The following is a 19,803-nucleotide window of genomic DNA, read 5'->3' as shown; positions in this document are numbered from 1 at the left end:
TTCGATATTTTTTTGTCCCTCTCAGTGAAAATTCTAGATTCACTCCTGACCACATAAAATGTCTATTCATGCTTTAAAATCAAGAATACTTTCAATTTGCAGTGTCGTTGTCGTTGTCGTTGTCTTCTTCTATGATACCTTGATAAGAGTCATTCTTTCTTATTTAATTTAAGTTTTTGTTGTATGTAAATATAAGAACCACTGGAGCAATTTGGACAATACATGAATTTACAAACTATACCAACACTTATTTGTAACTTGAAATCATGATTTAACTTCATATCAAATAACTTGAGCTAGGGATGGAGTCATGTTAAGAATAAGATCAATTTTCATTATTTACAATATTTTATAGAAAATTATATATAAATACAAATTTTTTTAAAAAAATAATGAAAATTCATTGATCCCATTTATACAAAGTATTAATAGACACATACACGTATTCTCAAGTCTCGACTATAGCGTGAAAAAATTTAGCGTTCCACCAGGCATGTACTTGTACTTTGAGATTCGTGCAAAGTTAAAAGAACGGTCCGGATTCACTAATTGTCAAAAGATTTGTTTTTACGGTAACTGGATCCCAGTTACGGATTCCCCGTTTCGGATGGCAGATTCATCCGTCTACACAAAACAAAACCCTAGCGTGTCATCCAAAAGCTAAACAAAAGCAAGGCTAGTAATAAATAACCTTTTCCGCGACGACTTCAGATCCAGTGAAGTAACTCAATTTTTGAATTTTAGATCGGAACCGTTCGATTCGAATCTGTGACAATCCATCCGAAGTAGAATTCACACATCCCGAGCAACGAATCTAAATTCTAAGACGATCTAGAAACGACAGATTCGAATCGGACGGTCCTAATCCAAAACACAAAAGTTGGGTTACTTTAGGGGATCCAGACCCGTCCCTGCCACCCTTTAGAGTTTAGATCGAGCCGACTTTCTCGTCTCCTCCACTTGCGACAAATCCCTGCTCATCTCCCATGGCCAGTTCGCGAGCTCCGTCTCTGCGACCTCACCTCCGGCATCACCACCAAGCGCTTCATCGGACACTCGAAGGACGTGCTCTCTCTCGGTTTCTTTCTCCATCGACAACCGTCAGATCGGGTCAGCCTCAAGCTCTGGAACACTCTTGGTAATTTTCTGTGAGAAATCTAATGTAGCGTTTTTTATGAGTGAATTATAATTACTTGTACAGATATTCCCTAAACTATTGATCATAGAGTAAGAGTTCAGATCCCTTTTGATTTGAAATAATCTAGATCTCTATGGTTAATCAACTCTTAACAGGATGCCAAGGGCCACACCGAGGGGGTAAGCTGTGTGCGCCTCCCCCAGCACACACCAATAGGTATTGGCTGTGTGCCGCCACAGAGGATGGTGTGAAGATTTGGGATGTAAAGAGCAAGAAAGTAGTGCAGGATCTCAAGCCTGAGATGCCCACGAACAAAAAAACAAGGTCAGGTTTTTTTTTTCCTGGCCACTGGTTTTTATTATGTGTTAAATTTTGTTCTGTTTATGTTGGGAGTGCTGCTCAGCTTTAGTAGTGGAGCAAAAGGTGAAGTGCTGATTGAAATATGTCGGTGGAGTAATGAACGTCTTAGAAAGGAATTATGTTTTGTTCGTTGTGGAAGTAATGGGTTGTGATTTGTGTGTTTTTAGTAACAAGTCATTTCTGATACCCATGTATCTCATTTGACTTGTTATTTAAGTTGGTTTGAGCTGGGTTAAAAAAGGTAGGTTTTCTTATCATATTTAAATCTGGATTCTAGCTCTTTTGGAGGTAACCAAATGAATGGATGTTCATTTGGTTGCCTACACAAGAGCTCGTGTTCAGACTTCAATAAAGCTTTGACATGTTGTACGTTATCACAATTTTAAGTGATAATGCTCAATTAATGTGAGGCTAAATTTACTGTTTGTTGTGATCATTTTCTTTTCTCAAAAAATTATATTAGCATTGAATGGTATGGATTGGGGCATTTAGCTATTCTGAAATTTGTCATGCTTACTAACTTAAAAAGAGTTATGTACATGATTAATATAACAATTAATAGCTTGAAATATAAGTCTTGTGGTAACAATTCTTGTGTCCTCATCATCTCCCATGTGAGATGCACCAAATGTCGTTGGATTTAGGGTTTCGGGGGGGGGGGGGGGGGGGGGGAATTTGCTCAGCATGAGTCTCCCAAGGAACCCTTTTCTGTCAGGTCAGTGCTGGACATTCCTTAACTATTAAGTGATGTGTTTGTCTCATGTAGTAGAGTTCCTTAATTGAAAGGTTGTATTTATTACATCATTTTGTTTGGAACCCTGAGTCTTTATTTTTCGAGATTTTTATTTTCATCCTTTGCTTACTATTCAGAATTCCCATATTTAATTTGTCGTCATGGTGCTTTTACTATTCAAAGATTAATAATTAATTTGTAAGAAAATTATTTTCGATACAATTTGCTTCACTTATTCTTCAAAGATTAATAATATACTTTCAGAGACATCACAAGGTTTGCAAAATTTCACTGATGAACATCATAATAATATATATATATTTTTGGTTTGCAATTACAAAAATTAATATTAAACATATTAAAATTAATCCCTTTAATTTTGTTCTAGTGAAGAAAATAGTAAGCTGTTGTTTTCCCCCAAAAAAGTATTTGCATGATGATGAAGCACTTGGAGCTCTGAATTATATACTACTCCTAATTTAAAGCCATTGAATAATTCATCATTTGGAATCTGAATTTAAGTTAATTTAAAAGCTTGAATTCCGAGGTTTCAATTTCAGCAGGGCCTAGCTAATCAGTCCGCATCCTCTGCATTAACGCACCTTTTGAGTTTATCTCTGGACCTTCTGATCAGAATTTGGGCCAATCCGACCCACGCTTTTAATGCACGGGGCCCTTTAATATTTGTGCGGATTTAAATTGGACGGTTCAGATTTAAACTCAAAATTTGAGTTAACTCACAGGATACGAATTCCTAGCTAATCACATCCTGATGAAACTTAACAGTCAATCAGGCCTGGTCCAATGGCTGTCGGGTTATGTTGGGTTGGGCCAAGAGTCGGGCTAGACGGAGGTCAGACAATGCCTCCTAAAGTCATAGGAAAAATATTAGGTGTATATTTTTGCATTAAATTATGCTGTGGTACTTATTATTCTGGTTAATGTTTACTGTATCATATAGTTATATCATCATGGTGTATTGATGGTTGCATTAAATAACTGTTGAAACATTGCTCTCGAGATGGAGATATAATTTAGTGGGAAGTAGTTAATTACCATAGAAATACAACAAAACCTCGGTCCAGCTGTGCATAAATGGGTTAGAAGAACTGAAGAAGTGTATTACGAGCTGTTGATCCAGTGCCCTCCATGTCTCCAATCGGTAATTTTGTTTGCAAAAATGTTGTGCATGTAAACTAGCTAAGTGTTTACATGCACAATATATTTGTTAATGTAGCTACTGGATGGAGGGTATGCTGGGTGGATGGAACATTTTTCTTAGAGCAATCATTTCTTGGTCATTCCTAGAATAATTGAGGAAGTGAGGAATGATTTGTGGTAGATTGTATTTTTTTTTTACTTCATCTTAGAAAAGCGTCAAAATTTTAATATCATAACATTTGTAGTTTTGGAAATAATTGTTTGCCATGCTCATATATCTAGAAATTGGAAAGTATAGGCAATGCATTGCTTTTGTTTTTTTTTATTGACTTCTTTTGTTGTTCTGTGCGGGTTTAAACCCTAAACCCTAAACCCTAAATCCTAAACAAAAGCAATTGGAAAGCATTGGCTCATTTTTAAACTGTTCTTCTGGTGGTGCAATTGTTTTTCAGCTATTGCTTCTAGTTCATTTTATTTTATGTAGATGCTGTACTGGTACAAGCTTGGCTTGGAGCATTGACAGGACCATTCTCTTCACTGGTTACACTGGTGGAACAGCAAGATAACTCATTAGTCGATCAACAACTATGCTTAATTTTACAGTTTGTCGAACCTGCCTAGAAGCGTCTCTCCCCTAGTGATTTGAAGGCATTTGTTGCTTAGTTCTTAGCTTTTCTGATGCGCCTTTGTGTAATTTTAAGTTTACACCATTATGGGCATGCAAATTTATTAACATTTTCAATTTGAGATAAAAATAAACAAGTGATCACTGTCTTCTTCCATTGATTTAATTTGCATGATAATTGAGTAATTTTGAAGTATACATGTGGAAGTATTGTTATTTACTGCATATACATTTTTTTTTTGGCAAACAGTAATAGATGCTTTTATTTTTTTTTGTATTAACAGAGGACTATAAAAATATAAAACAATTCTCACAAATCTTGTCTTTAACATATATATTTTTTGTGTAAACAAATGGAAATTATTAGAGGTCTGAAATTGGTAACAAACTTTAATAGGGTGTAACATGAGAAACGGATAAATATCTACTCTTCATTCCTAGTGAAGCAAATGAGTCACATGTACGCTGTGGCACCGCACCGCCACGTTATTATGTGTGTCAGTTATGTAACGGAACTTGTGTATCGTATGACGTGTCAATTCAAGTATCCATGAAAATGAAATGTTATATTATAGAATAATCATTTATGTACCCGCACTACAGTACTCACACAGTATCCGTACTACAGTAATTACATTTAGAGGAATAATATATTATGGTCCCACTAATTATATTATATTCACTAATTTTTATTCTAAAAAAATATTATATAGTCTCAACTAATTATTATTCTAAAATCCTAGCAGCACCCTTTCAAAGCCTCGACACTAATTCCGCGTCAACATTTCTCTAACAAAAATAGTTCACCTCATAAAAATAAATACTTCAGTGCATAGATATAAATACCTTCAATACTTATATATTGATACTTTCAGTGTCATATGTAAAAAGAGGAGGGATCCAATTATAAGATTATGGTAGTTTAGGTCCCCACAAGCAGTTATGTAAAAATTACAACATTGTTTACTATATAGATATAAATACTTGTGTTCTTTGAACTATATATTTCAAGATTTGACTATTAATATTAAAAAAAAAAGTTATAGATCTAGAACGATTGCGGTCCCCACAAGCAATTATGGCAGTTTAGATGCGGGTAAGATGTCAGAAATTTCAAAAAAAATGTGCGGGTACGATTATTTAAAAATAATTAATTTATCATTTACATTGTTTACTATATAGATATAAATACTTGTGTTCTTTGAACTATATACTTCAAGATTTGACTATTCATATTTTAAAATAAAGTTACAGATCTAGAACAGTTGCGGTCCCCACAAGCAATTATGGCAGTTTATATGCGGGTACGATATCAGAAATTTCAAAAAAAAGTGCGGGTATGATTATTTAAAAATAATTAATTTATCATTTACATTGTTTACTATATAGATATAAATACTTGTGTTCTTTGGACTACATACTTCAAGATTTGACTATTAATATTAAAAAAAAAGTTACAGATCTAAATTGCAGTTATGACAATTTGGTCCCCACAAACAGTTATATATGGCAGTTTAGGTGCGGGTACTGTAGCGCGGGTACTCATATCAGCTTCCTATATTATATTATGCAAATTAATCCAGTTAAGTCACGTACGCTGACTAATTTTTTTAACAATAATTTCTTTGTTTTAAATTATTTTGCACATCTTTGAATTTTTTAACATTCTTTTTATTTATTGTATGAACTAACTTAAAATTTGAAAAAAAAAAAATTAAGCAAAATCAGTAAAGTCGTGAGTGATTATGCCACATGTAGATTTAAGAAGAATGGTCCAACGGACTCTATTTTTTTTTTTAATTAAATATGATTTTTCTATATAATTTAGAGTAAAATGTTATATTACTGTAAAATTATTCTCATTGTCTGTAAATTTTTTTTATATGATTGATTTTCATAAACAAAACTCTGCTTCTGACCATATATTACTGTCTTTTACTATTTAAATCATACTATCTTATATTTTTTTAAATAAAAATTAGAGTTCATATTATTCAATTATTTAATATTTGCAAATAAATAGAACTTTCTCCATAAATATATGAGGAGGGTTCCAATGCTTCGTGCCCTTCATACTTCATATTTTATATCTTCGTTTTTAAAGTCTAAATTGTCTATGCGAACCATTCAACATGATATCCAACATGATATCCATACTAAAATAGAGTTGAAGATGAATTTTTTTTACTATTTTTTAAGATGGGTAAAAAATCATTATTTTTTTAACGGTTCAAAAATAGTGACGTTGTACCTATCTTAAAAAATAGTAAAAAAAATTTCATCCCTAGAAATATTTTAGCATACATCTTAATATTCCAAATTTATCAAGCAGTAGTGCATATAATAATGTATCATGATTTCATGCAAGAAGCAGATTTTGAGTTGATTTTCCAAGATAATTAATTCATTTTCATCTAAAATAATGGCTTAGACGTTCAAAAGTTATTACTATGCTCAACTTATAAATTTTAATATTTCAGATTTAGTTTCATGAACTCGTATAATAACTCCTTTGAAAATGTCATCAATTAATTATTTCTTATGAGTAAGACTACGGTGCTATGGGTTGCATAGAGGGCTACGGTGCTACGGCTTAATATTCGAGTTTTCCAAATCTTAACGGTCGATCCGAACCGTTCATCTTGTTCTCCATATTAATATGTGTTTGGAGACCAAATTTTACATTTTTTGAAAAAAATTTTTACTATTTTTTTAGATAGGTAGAAAATCAAATATCTGAATGGTGCAGAATTTTTTAGATCAACTGATTTTCTACCTATCTAAAAAAATAGTAAATTTTTTTCAAAAAATATAAAATTTGGTCTCCAAACACATATTAATATGAAGAACAAGATGAACGATTTGGATCGACCGTTAGAATTTAAAAAACTCAAATATTAAGTCATAGCACCGTAGCCTTACTCATTTCTTATTCTCATAGAAAAATTCCGAGGTTTTCTCCTCTTGCATGTGACATTGTGATGCCTTTTCTATACCAAACATAGACTGATAGACTCATTCAAAATGAAATAATGCCACCACAACACAAACATGTGAAAAGTCTGAAATGCCCCAAAAACGTCATCCATATTTATATTTGTGACCGGGGCGGAGCCAAAATTTTTACACAATTTTATATTAGTTTGAATGTTAAATTTATTTAGAAAAACATAGAAATAGAAACCTATTTTAAAAAATATATAGGGTGAGAAATAGTTTTATAATTTTTTTGAATCTTAAGTATATTTTTGTCTAAAAAAATATGGAAATAAAAATAGAACCATATATATTTTTTAAATATTTTAAAACATGGGGTAAAAGTTTCTCTCCGACTTTATATGACTTCGTCATTGCATTGTGTCAATATTGCAACTAGTCTTCAAAGATTTAATAGAAAGATAACAAAAAAAAATGAAAAAAGAAAAAAAAAATGAGGCATGCAAATTGTCATAGTATGTTGATTGCTTATGTATCATTCATTTGCCAAGTCAAACAATTGTTGAATGCTGAGTGTTGAGTGTACAATTTGCCATATATGCATCAACTTAGTTGTCAAACTAAACAGAACATGAAAATAGTCAAATATGTACCAACCTTTTTATTTATATTTTTTTTGTTAGTTACAACTTCCTTTCAAATAAAGTAAATGAAAGAGAAATAATTTTATTTGTTTATTAGTGTATGACGAATAAATTCTGTATAATTTCGTTAAAAGTGAACTATATATAAATTTAATTTTGTATATAGTTCTCATAATTCTGAACAAGGTTGACAAGGAAAAATAAAATTGTTAAAATTTCGGAAAAAAAAAATTGTACACAATTTTTTAGAGAAAAGTTGGAACTCTGAGTCTTTCAGTGGCGGAACATTATACATTTCAAAGGGTGCTAAGCTACCCTTTCATTTTTTTTTTTCCAATCAAGTATATAGAAGTTCAAGTAAATTTTATTGTTTTGTACATGGTAGCCCCCTCTATATAATATTACAAATTTATAGGGTCTAAATGTCTAATAATAAATTTTCAGGAGCACCTTTTGACCGCGTTTTTATTTCCATTTGTCTTCTTGATTCCTAAATTTGCGTGCCAGTAATTATTAATAAATAGGAAACTTCTTGATGGAATTTGAAAAGCTAACCGTATGAAGATAAAAGAAAAAAAAAAGGAAATGTCATTCAATAATTGAAATAAAAGAAATCCATTGCATCTCAGTTCACCGAAAAAATAAGAGCAAATTAATCAATTATTTTGTATAATAAAAAAATAGTGAAAGATTAAGTGTTATAAAAAAAAAATATTTTTCATTATTTTTTATAAATGATGTTTAGCCCCCCCTATATTCAAATCCTGGTTCCGCCCCTGGAGTCTTTATTTTTCGAGATTTTTATTTTTATTTTTATTTTCATCCTTTGCTTACTATTCAGAATTCCCATATTTAATTTGTCGTCATGGTGCTTTTACTCTTCAAAGATTAATAATTAATTTGTAAGAAAATTATTTTCGATACAATTTGCTTCACTTATTCTTCAAAGATTAATAATATACTTTCAGAGACATCACAAGGTTTGCAAAATTTCACTGATGAACATCATAATAATATATATATTTTTTTGGTTTGCAATTACAAAAATTAATATTAAACATATTAAAATTAATCCCTTTAATTTTGTTCTAGTGAAGGAAAGCCAATTTGCTCATTTTCTTGAGAAAAGGAGGACCCTCCTATTCTCCAATCCGAACTGTTCAACATCGATCAAACGGCTTCAATTTCTTTTTAACATGACACGAATCTCAAAGCACAAATAAATCAGATGTAATTGAAGCCGTTTGGTCGATTTTAAATGGTTCGGATTGGAAAATAGGAGGGTCCTCCTTTTCTCAAGAAAAGGAGCAGATTTCATTCCCTAGTGAATAAAATAGTAAGCTGTTGTTTTCCCCCAAAAAAGTATTTGCATGATGATGAAGCACTTGGAGCTCTGAATTATATACTCCTCCTAATTTAAAGCCATTGAATAATTCATCATTTGGAATCTGAATTTAATTTAATTTAATTACAAAATAGTGATTCAGATAGTGTCAGCATATACCAGTGATATTGGAAATTTGATTAGTACATCTAATCCTACCTCTTGGGGGGGGGGGTAGATGGACACTTAGCTAGTTATTAGATAAGAAAATATTACTAGAAATTAATTAATTTCTCTTCAGTCATTTAATTTTTTTTTTTTTTTATCATTCTGTCTTAAGAGATCAAATTTAGTACATTAATGTTCCTGTCTATTGTTTGGTATGAATTAGGCTTTTTTGGGGACATAGCCATCCATTTTTGAGATAGAAGAAGTTTCTAATTTCTTTTACAAAGTCAAATCTGCACATGTCATTATCACAATTAAATTAACAAATAATAGAATAAATCACTAATCATAAAACCAGCAACATCACTATGTTTCCATTGATTCACTGAACAATGATCACTACCATGTCTTGTTTACCTAATTTCTCCAACAAATTATCACCTCCTTCTACCTTAAAAACTTTAATTCTCCTCCCTTTAATTTTTCTTGCTCTCACTTTCTTACTAATCTTACCTTCCAATTTTCATTCCCATAATCTATCCTCTAATTGCAACTCACCACCTGCTTCCTCCTCCTCCTCCCTCAAACCCGTCTTAACCGGCACCACAAAACCCGATTTTCGCCTCCTCATAGGTATCATCACCTTACCAGACCGGTACGAGCGCCGTCACCTCCTTCGCACGATATATTCCCTTCAGACATACAACCCCGCCACCGCTCATGTGGATATCCGGTTCGTCTTTTGCAACCTGAAAACCAGGGAACAAAATGTGTTTATAGCGCTCGAGATCATGAAATTCAACGACATCATCATTATGAATTGCACCGAGAACATGGACGATGGCAAAACCTACAAGTTCCTCTCGGGAGTTCCGGATTTGTACCGTGATCAGCCGTACAATTACGTCATGAAAGCAGATGACGATGCGTATATCCGCCTAGATAGCTTGGTAGAGTCGCTCAAGGACAAGTCGAGGGTTGACATGTACTACGGGCTTGTGATGCCGTGTGACAAAGAGAACTTCTTCCCGTTCCCACCGTTTATGTCGGGGATGGGATACGTGCTGTCGTGGGACCTGATCGAGTGGATGGCCCAGTCGGATTTCCGGTCGGATGATACGGAGGGCGGACCGGAAGACATGTGGACCGGCAAGTTGCTCAACGAAAATGAGAAAGGAAAGAATAGGTATGATTTTATTTCTCTTTTCTTTCTGTTTATGTTTCTTATTATTTATTACTTAATTATCGTTTTTATTAATTCTCTGCATTATTTTTGTTTTTAATGAATTAATTATTTGCCTCGCACAGGTCCCTGTGTATAGAACCCGCAAATGTTATTCATTTGGAATTAACGAGAAGAATGAAAAATAATTGAAGTACTCAATTAATGTCTTTGTTCTTTGGCCTCCAGCATCTCCTATTAATTTATTATTTAATTACAAAAATTGTAAAATTTATATTTCAAAATAAAATTGTTAAATTTAATTCATATTATTCATTCTGCATGTATATAAAAAATTATTATTTATTATTTTGTTATTATATGAATTAATAAACTGAAAAACAATGTATTTTGAAAAGCTCTTAATATCAATTCAAATAATAGATTTAAAAAAGAAGATAACAATCTAAATAAAATTAAAATATTATAATCTTAATTTTTTACTTGCGCATAGAAAAAATAACACACACACATATATATATCTAATAGTTTTATTTTAATATTTAAATTTTAAATTTAAAATTATTAAAAACTTTCTAATTTTAACCACTTAACTTTATATTAAATTAACTCGAAACTTTAAAATTTTTACATGTAGACACATCACTCGTAGAATAAAATGATATCAACAATGTAAATTCTTCATTTAAAACAAATCCGATAGATTTTAAAGTTGAGTTTAATTATATATGTTTGTTATTATTTATCCATTAACAGTTGAATGATATATTTTCTTCCTGTTTTCCTTTGTAATTTTTGTCCTTTTTCTCTATATATGAAATCCCTTTTAAGAAATATCCTGGTATTTTCGGTGCATTTTCCAATCATATACGTATGTCTACCTAAACCACTAAATCTATATACAATCTATACACATCACACGTGTCATTGACCAGACCAATGACTTTTAGCTCTAGTAACTAATTAATTAATCATTTCATTATATAATTTTAAGAATGATGTTATTGATTAGAATTTTTAATTTGTTTGGTACGTGTATTTTATACAAAAGTCCTCCGAATTTTGGCATTTACTTAATTTACTTTTTGGCCATTCAAGTATTATGAAATTTAATTAGCCTTAATTTAGCCATTCATCATTTTCATTGGTGTATTTATTACTTTATTTACTTATTTTTAATTGAAATGAAATTAAATTAGGTACGATAATGCGCCGAGGATGTATGACTACAAGGGACCGTCACCGTCGACCTGCTTCCGGCACGAGTATGTACCGGACACCATAATGGTACACCAGCTTAAGGAAAATAGTAGATGGGTTGAGACACTTGACTACTTCAATGTAACATCTGCTTTGAAGCCCTCCAAATTTTATCATATTGCATAACTTGCCTTATTATTTTTTTTTGTCCTTCATTGCAAGATTCTTGTATTTATTGGGGACAGATTTAAAAGGGAGCTCATGGTGGCTAAGTGCTCCTATAATTCAAAAAAATTGTAAATTTAATGTGTAATTAGTGCAACATGTGTTTAATTAAAGTAACAAATATGTCTGGTTCTAAAATGTATTTGATTGAATATCATTTTTTTTTTATTAAATTATAATTCTGGTTATAGTAAATTTATGATTATGTCCCTATATTGAAGAATCCATATTTGAAAATTTTATTATGAACAGTTTTATATTGTCAATCTTGGTCCTATTGTATCATACTGTCAGTTCACAGGCTTTACCAGTAAGGCCTGCTTCACTGTAAGGTCCACTGGACTTTTGGATCTGTTACATCTCCATCCTAAAATTAATCTTTTTTTTTTTTTCTTCTTTTCATTGATCAATTATTCAACTGCCTTTGTATATTCTGACATTTAGAGTGGAAAAAATGACACGGCGGAGCCATCTCTATTACAGAAAACGAAAGATCTGGTCACGACATGACACAATATGTGGTTACGCAAATTACGTGTAATTAGAACCGTTAGATCTTAATTAAATGGTGAATCTTGAATAAACTAATCTTAATTATAAAAAAAGAAGAAGTTAAACATGACCAATAACGTTTGAACACGACACGTTTGGGCACGACAGACGTAAACATTCATATGCCGTGACTATTTTTTAACATTTTAATCACAACATATCATGTAAAAAATTAACTTAATCACGACACAATCACAACATAGCATGTAAAAAATTAACTCGATCACGACACAATACAGTATGAACCAAAGTCACACTGTGTTAATCACGGTACGCCACGTTTTCTCAATCTCTATTCTCTAGTAATCACATCTGTGCACATAGGTTGGATTCCGTACATTACATGCATGCCATACATTGTACATTATAGAAAGTTGGAACCACGTAGTTTAAATTGGAGCCTATCAATCGCTTTCTAATTTTTAAAAAATAAAAGATTAATTAAGCATTGTTACATGATTATTATATATGTGTGTCTTTTAGTCTTTATACTTTATATATGGATCTACCTAACTTGTGATATGCTTCCTGTATTAATATTTGCAACGCCTGCTGGTTTAAAAATAAAATAATAAAGCCAACCTGTCAGAGATTCTTGCCCATTATCCATATCTCCTATTGAGGAATTAAGGCCTTATAAAACATTCCTCACAGAAAAATTCTTCACTAGATGAAACTTTAAAGATCAAAACAAAAGCCAAACAAATAAAAAAGAAGAAGAAAGAGATGTCATTTCATGTTTCCTCTAAGAGATCCTCCTCCTCTTCTCCCTTATCATATCTCCTCCTCTTATCTCTTGCGGTGCTTGTCGCATTTTTCATTTTCTATGACGAGTACTTTGTCGCCCCTGCAGCCACATCGGTCGACGTCTCCCTTGCCACGACTAAAAAGACTAGTATCACTGCCATGAAGCCCGAATTTCGACTGTTTTTAGGAATCGTTACAATGCCCGAGATGTACACACGTCGTCACCTCCTACGGACCCTCTTCTCTCTTCAGACATATAACAAATCAGTCGCTCACATAGACATCCGCTACATCTTTTGCAACCTGACGAGCGAGGTGCAGAGAGTTTATGTAGCAACAGAAATTATGCTGTACGACGATATCATCATCTTGAATTGTAAGGAAAACATGAATGCCGGAAAGACATACAAGTTCCTCTCTGAGATGCCAAAGTGGTACAGTGATGATCCATATGACTTTGTCATGAAAGCCGATGACGACTCGTACGTTATACTCGAAAAACTGGTAGAGTCGCTGAGGGTCAAACCCAGATTTGACATGTACTACGGGCTCAAGATACCATGTGACCAAGAAGAGTACTTCCCGTACCAGCCGTTCATGGAAGGAATGGGGTACGTGCTCTCGTGGGATCTAGTTGAATGGATCTCCACCGATGAATTGCCGAGGAATGATTCCATTGGCCCTGAGGATATGTGGACAGGGATGTGGTTCAACAAGGCCAACAAGGCCAAGAATAGGTATATATATATATTCTCCTTTTTTGTATTATTTTGAATTTCAATTTGATGCATGTTCGTCTTAACAGAATTATTATTACACTGTTATGAATAGATTTGACATGTCGCCAAGGATATATGACTACAAAGGAACTGCTGAGACAAACTGCTTCAGGCATGACTTCATACCAGATAGTATACTGGTACACCGCCTAAAGAGGGATTTCGAGTGGGTCAACACGCTGAAATACTTCAATGTTACATCGAGATTGAAGCCATCTAAGTTCTATGACATAGTCTGATTTATCTTTTCAAGTCTTCCTAATTCAACTGTCTATAATTGTTTCAATTCTTTTAATTTTCTCTTTTCTATTATCCTAGAATTTTTCATTCATTGTAAACCAAGAAAGATTTACTTTCTTCTTCCCTGCAATTGCTTATCAACAACTAGACATGACTAGGTATCAAGTTTAACAGCGACTAATCAGCTGTTCAGATTTTTAGTTTTTTTTTATCAGAATATATATAAATTGTTAAGATTTATTGTATGTTTCGGTATTTCGGATTTTATAGGGTCCTTTTGATAAAAAGGATTATAGAATATTGTAGGGACTCGGATGTAAGATGTAACGCCTATATAGGTTCAAAATGAATAAGAAATAAAATACAATTCATTTTTGAACCATAATCTAGTTGGTATTTCGCTACAGTGTCGCACTACAGTGGCCGCTCGGATCAGCCACCAGCTCCGCCTCACCTTCTCTATGCCGAACAACAACAGATCCCTCTTCTTCCTTCCAGCCGGCCGAACCAAGGTAAAAAGGTTTGCTTGTTGAGTGATTTGGCCGGCGTGGGGGGCCTATACCCCACGATACTCGAGGAAGTGGGTTTTCGATCGGGTTTGAACTCGAATCTTGATGAGATAGATCAAGAAGAAGAGAGGGGGAGATGATGTGGATCTCGATTTTGAGTGTGTAAGACCGGGTTTAAGGGAGAAATAAGAAAGATCCTGACTTAGATCGGTGCGTGAGAAGTAGATCTAAGTCGGATCAAATGGAGAAGGAGAAGGGAAGTGACAGTGTCAGCACGAATCCGTTGGCCGATGCTACGTCTAAGCTGAGTCTGGATGATGTCACGATTATGATGCGAGTCTTTCGTGTGGAAGCTAGTGGGAGCAAGCCGAGGTCGCAGAAGGTTGAGCTGTCACCCATTGATACGAAACTCGATGAGCAAGCTACGTATTTGAGCTGGTCACGTCGGGTGGAGCACGCTCTAGAAGTAAAGGATCTAGAGGGGTACTTGACTGAGGAGGAGAGCTGGATTAGGCTACAGGCTGGGGCAGCAGGACTTCCAGGGGTGAAGTCAGCACTAGTGGTCTCCATCAGGTAAAACAGGGTTCAGGGGCGAGCCTCGACGGTGTTACAGCTGCTGTGAGGTAGGTCACCTGAAACAAATGTGTCCTAAGTTACCTAAGGAGCGAGATGCAGGTGAGAGGGGGCAGTTTGGAGGCCGTGGTTGTGGCCGGGGTGGTAGGAGAGGTGGAAGAGGAGGCTACCGGGGAAATATGATGGTAATAGAAGGCGAGAGTGAGGAGATACTGAAGAGGAAGCATAAAACATCAGGTAATAGAAAGAGTGTGGTAGAGGACGCATCTATCTCATCTTCACCCAGGGATAACTTTGCTTGTTTTGCTCAATCATCCACAGGTGCTTGTGATACACATGCTCTGGCCTCTATACCCACCACTAGATTACCAGATTGGATAGTTGACTCTGGTGCATCTCGCCATATGACTGGTGCTGCTGGGGAGTTTTCTTCCTATACTCATCTAGCAGTCCCAGAGAGCATTTAGACAGCAGATGGTACGGATCAGCCCGTGGTTGGTAAGGGCACAGTGAAATGTACAAACATTTTGACTCTGTATAATGTGTTGCATGCTCATTCTTTTCCAATGAATGTCTTATTCATAAGTGCCATTATAACACAACTAAAATGTGTAGTTTTGTTTGATATTCCCAAGGTGATCTTCCAAGAGAAAGGGACAGGCAGGATACTTGGGATGAGTACATGGCACAGCGGCTTATGGTACATGGATAGGGAGGGTATGGACTTAGTGTTGGGTTTTCGTGAACGGTTCAAACCCATTTAATTAGCTTAAGCTGCGGAAAGAGTAAAACAAAAATTTTTACATCTAACTTAAGCTACGGATTAAATGAATCAAGAAGATTCGTTTAATCCTATTTACAGATCTACTCCATAATTGATTTCCTAAAGCATTAAATCTATTTACAAATTAAATAGATTAATATAACAATTTATACCTTGATTCCAAATCTCAGTTGGAATGCAGACCGAGCGAGTAGAGCCTCACCAGGGATGGAATCGACTCGCAGTATCACACGTGTGATACCTCTATTGGTTATCCACCAGGACTAACCGGAGAGCGATTTACTTCTTCTGCCAGAAATACCGTAAACCGCGGAATTCTGCAGAAACACTATTCACCGAAAAAGAGACAGATTAAATATATTTAAGAATGCAAGTTATTCCGTTTTACTAATAAAGCAAAACATGAAATACCGCAGAATCTAAAAATATATTTTTCCGAATCTCGTAATAACCGAAATCAGGGAAGAGAGGGAAAACCGATCAACGAAGTAATCAGATTAACACGTGAATTAGTGAGTCTTTCTCTCTACCCCTACCCCTCTATTTATAGACTTTTGAGGAGGTTGGCAAAAGACCAAAATACCCCTCAAAACAAATCTATTTACCAAAAGCCCTTGACACCTCATCCTTTTATCATGTGAAATGACCAAAATACCCTTGCCACCTCACATGACACATGTCAACACAAGGGAAGTCGGCATAGGGTGAAAAAGACCAAAATACCCTTGGCCCATTAAGGCATGAATAGTGTTGGGCTTTGATTTTGGGCTTTTGACTTTGGGCCTTTAATTTTAATTAAGGCTTTGATTATTTTGGGCTTTTAAATCCATAATTCAAGCCCATAATTAACAATTAAAATTCCAAATCATATATATATAATTGTCATGTACAATTATATTTCTTTTCGGTTATTGTTCGGTAACTTTTATACAACGTAACGTGTACGTTTATAAATTAACTGTTGTTTCTGCTTGTCATTCTAAATGACATTTATAATTTAATTATATCACGTATAATTAATTATAACCATCTTAATATTAATTATAATCAATTTATAATTAATCAGTAAGATTCTCCGAGTAGCTCCTATATGGTGTGACCCAATAGGATCTGTGTTATGTTGGTAAACAAAGTTAAAACTGTTTTAACTTCTGTTAGTCATGGGTGGCATCTGGCAACACATCATGACCATCCAATTACACAGATGATGCTGTACTGTACAATATCACGATCCAGTAAATAATTTACTTGTGTCAGTTCTTCTGTCTCATAGCTATCAGATCAGTTTCAAGGTAGATGTGTGTCATCCTTGGTAACTGTATCTTTTCTTGATCTTGAGTAGATTATCAAATATAATTACTCTTGTAATTATACCGCATGCAGATAATCTAACTCTATCAAGGGGCCCAGTGATGCTATAGCTCGTATAGAGATACGAGGGACAAATAGTATTCTTAGCAGACTATCACTTCCTCAGCTAAGTTATATATATGGAAATGCTACCGTTATGGCTGCTTTTTACGGACAGCGTTAGATAACACTTACTCATATATATTTCTTAGTGGGAACGATAAATACCTCATACTGTAGAACTTTGACACTGAATGAAAACATTAATGACACGAACACAATTCTATTTAATGTTTCATTCGGGGTCTGTCAAATACCATGTTCCTAGAACATGTATCTATGTGATTAAAATGACATCTCGTGTCAGGTGGTTTGTAAAACTTAACCATCTTTTAATCCACATGCTAACCTTATCGCGGTAATTAGTGTTCCTGCTAATTACCTTGGTCAGTGACTTTTAAGAGTATATATTATCTATATTATGGAGTTTCACAATTTCAGTCATGAACTCGAAATGATCCATAATTTCAATAATACTCAAGGCAACAAAATGATATATAAATAAACATTCAATTCATGAACAAAGCTTTATGATTAACTTATCGTATTATTGACTTCTAGATTATTACAAACTAACACTTAGCTCTTTCATCCATTGTAGAGGGAGCTGGAGGAGTGGGGAGGAGTATGGAGGACTTACTGCTGCTCCATCATAGGCGTTTGGGTCATCCTTCCTTTCCGGTGTTGAGTAGGCTATATCCGCATTTGTTTGAAAAGGCGAACAAGAAAAAACTGGTGTGTGATGCGTGTGAGTTAGGCAAGCATGCTAGGAGCTTTTATGCTAGTTATGGTGGTATGAGTCATAGTGGCTTTGATTTGGTTCATTCAGACGTATAGGGACCTTGTCCTACGACTACTGTGAATGGGTACAGATATTTTGTCTCATTCATTGATTGTTTTTCTCGTGTGACTTGGATTTATCTGATGAAGAATAAGAGTGATATGTTTGCTTGCTTCAAAGACTTTCACAAAGGAGTTCATACTCAATACAGTGTAGTTGTGAAGGTATTGAGGTCTGACAATGGAACATAGTACACCAACATGATGTTTAGGGAGTACTTATCATCTTAGGGAATACAGCATCAAACCACGTGTCTGTACACACCAGAGCAGAATGGGGTAGCAAAATGGAAGAACAGACATCTCCTTGAGGTAACTCGGAGTATGATGATTTCGATGAAAGTCCCAAAACACTTGTGGTGGTAAGTAATTCTGACAGCAGCCTACTTGATCAATAGGATGCCCTCGCGGGTGTTGGATTGGAAATACCCAATGGAGATGCTGAAAGGTAAGAATGAAGATATTCTTCCTCTCAAAACCTTTGGCTGTGTGTGCTTCGTGCAGGACAACAGACCAAATATGGGAAAACTGGATCCAATGGCTGTGAAGTGTATCTTTGTTGGATACTCGGGTACTCAAAAGGGGTATGTGTGTTGGAGCCATGTGGAGATGAGACTATTTATGAGTATGGATATTAAATTTTGAGAGCTCGAACCATACTACTCCTCAGAGACGACATCACCCTTTAGAGACTCGCTCGATACATGAGGTATGAGGCGAGAGGGGGAGAGTAGTAGTGATGGTGAGTGTGGGTGGTAATTCTTGCCCAATTGAGAATTTGGCTATGGTTGAACCGGAAAAGGGGGATTCGGCTGTGGTTGGGCAGGAAAAGGAGGACTCGGTTGTGGTTGAGTCGGAAGTTGAGAGGAATGAGCCTGAAGGTGGTAGAAATCAGGCTCAGGGAGAGTCGAGATACCATGAAGTGTATACGAGGAGAAAGAAGCCGAATGAGGGAGCCATGCCTATAGTGCCACCTGTGCCAAGTCCCTTGTCCCTGCCTACTCCGACTCTTGAGACACTTCCACCATCTACTTCAGACTCAGAATACATAGGTGATATGATTCCTCTCTCTACTCCTCCCACTCCCCTATCGGTAAGAAGGACTCCTCGCGAGAATGCGGGCATTCCTCCTGACCAATATGGTTTCCCACATGAGATTGTCCAGTTTGTCTCTTACTCACACATATCACTAGTGCATAGAGCGTTCATTGCATCATTAGACACTGTCTCTATCCCTAAGTGTTGGCAGGTTGCTAAGGGAGATCCGAAATGAAAAGCAGCCATGCTAGAAGAGCTCGGGGCCCTCGAAAAGAATAAAACCTGGGAGCTTGTGTCACTACAACCAGGCAAGAAGGTTGTTGGATGCAAGTGAGTCTTCACAGTGAAGCAGAATCCAGAGGCTCTCATTGAGCGCTACAAGGCTCAGTTGCTAGCGAAGAGGTACAACCAGACCTATGTCATTGACTATGACGAGACCTTTGCACCCATGGCAAAGATAAGAACAGTGAGGACACTGGTTTCCATGGCAGCGAATGGGGGATGGCAGTTACACCAACTCGATGTGAAGAATGTCTTTCTTCATGGTGATTTGTTGAAGGAGGTGTACATGGAGGTTCCACTAGGGTTTGGCACAAACCAGATAGTGGATAAGGTGTGTAGGCTTAAGAAGTC

At 35.1% G+C, this 19,803-nt stretch overlaps 2 protein-coding genes and 1 long non-coding RNA gene across 3 annotated transcripts; all 3 read left to right on the top strand.

Moving 5' to 3' along the window:
* Positions 1-971: 971 nt before the first annotated feature.
* On the top strand, positions 972-4,215 carry LOC144563689 (uncharacterized). The gene is made up of 2 exons (XR_013514394.1): positions 972-1,138; positions 1,294-4,215. It is a non-coding gene; the product is annotated as an uncharacterized LOC144563689 (long non-coding RNA).
* Positions 4,216-9,464: 5,249 nt separating this feature from the next.
* On the top strand, positions 9,465-11,759 carry LOC144563007 (uncharacterized). The gene is made up of 2 exons (XM_078312382.1): positions 9,465-10,276; positions 11,473-11,759. Exons 1-2 carry the CDS (start codon positions 9,483-9,485, stop codon positions 11,657-11,659), a joined length of 981 nt encoding a protein of 326 aa, XP_078168508.1. The 5' UTR covers positions 9,465-9,482; the 3' UTR covers positions 11,660-11,759.
* A 1,217-nt stretch (positions 11,760-12,976) lies between these two features.
* On the top strand, positions 12,977-14,256 carry LOC144563532 (beta-1,3-galactosyltransferase pvg3-like). The gene is made up of 2 exons (XM_078313027.1): positions 12,977-13,734; positions 13,829-14,256. The coding sequence occupies exons 1-2, from the start codon at positions 12,977-12,979 to the stop codon at positions 14,013-14,015; spliced, it is 945 nt and encodes a 314-aa protein (XP_078169153.1). The 3' UTR covers positions 14,016-14,256.
* The last annotated feature ends 5,547 nt before the right edge of the window (positions 14,257-19,803 follow it).

The sequence above is a fragment of the Carex rostrata genome, chromosome 12 (assembly GCF_964058835.1).
Source record: "Carex rostrata chromosome 12, lpCarRost1.2, whole genome shotgun sequence".
In the NCBI taxonomy this organism is placed as follows: domain Eukaryota; kingdom Viridiplantae; phylum Streptophyta; class Magnoliopsida; order Poales; family Cyperaceae; genus Carex; species Carex rostrata.
The sequence above is the reverse complement of the archived record's forward strand: the minus strand, read 5'-3'. Positions and strand labels throughout refer to the sequence as shown.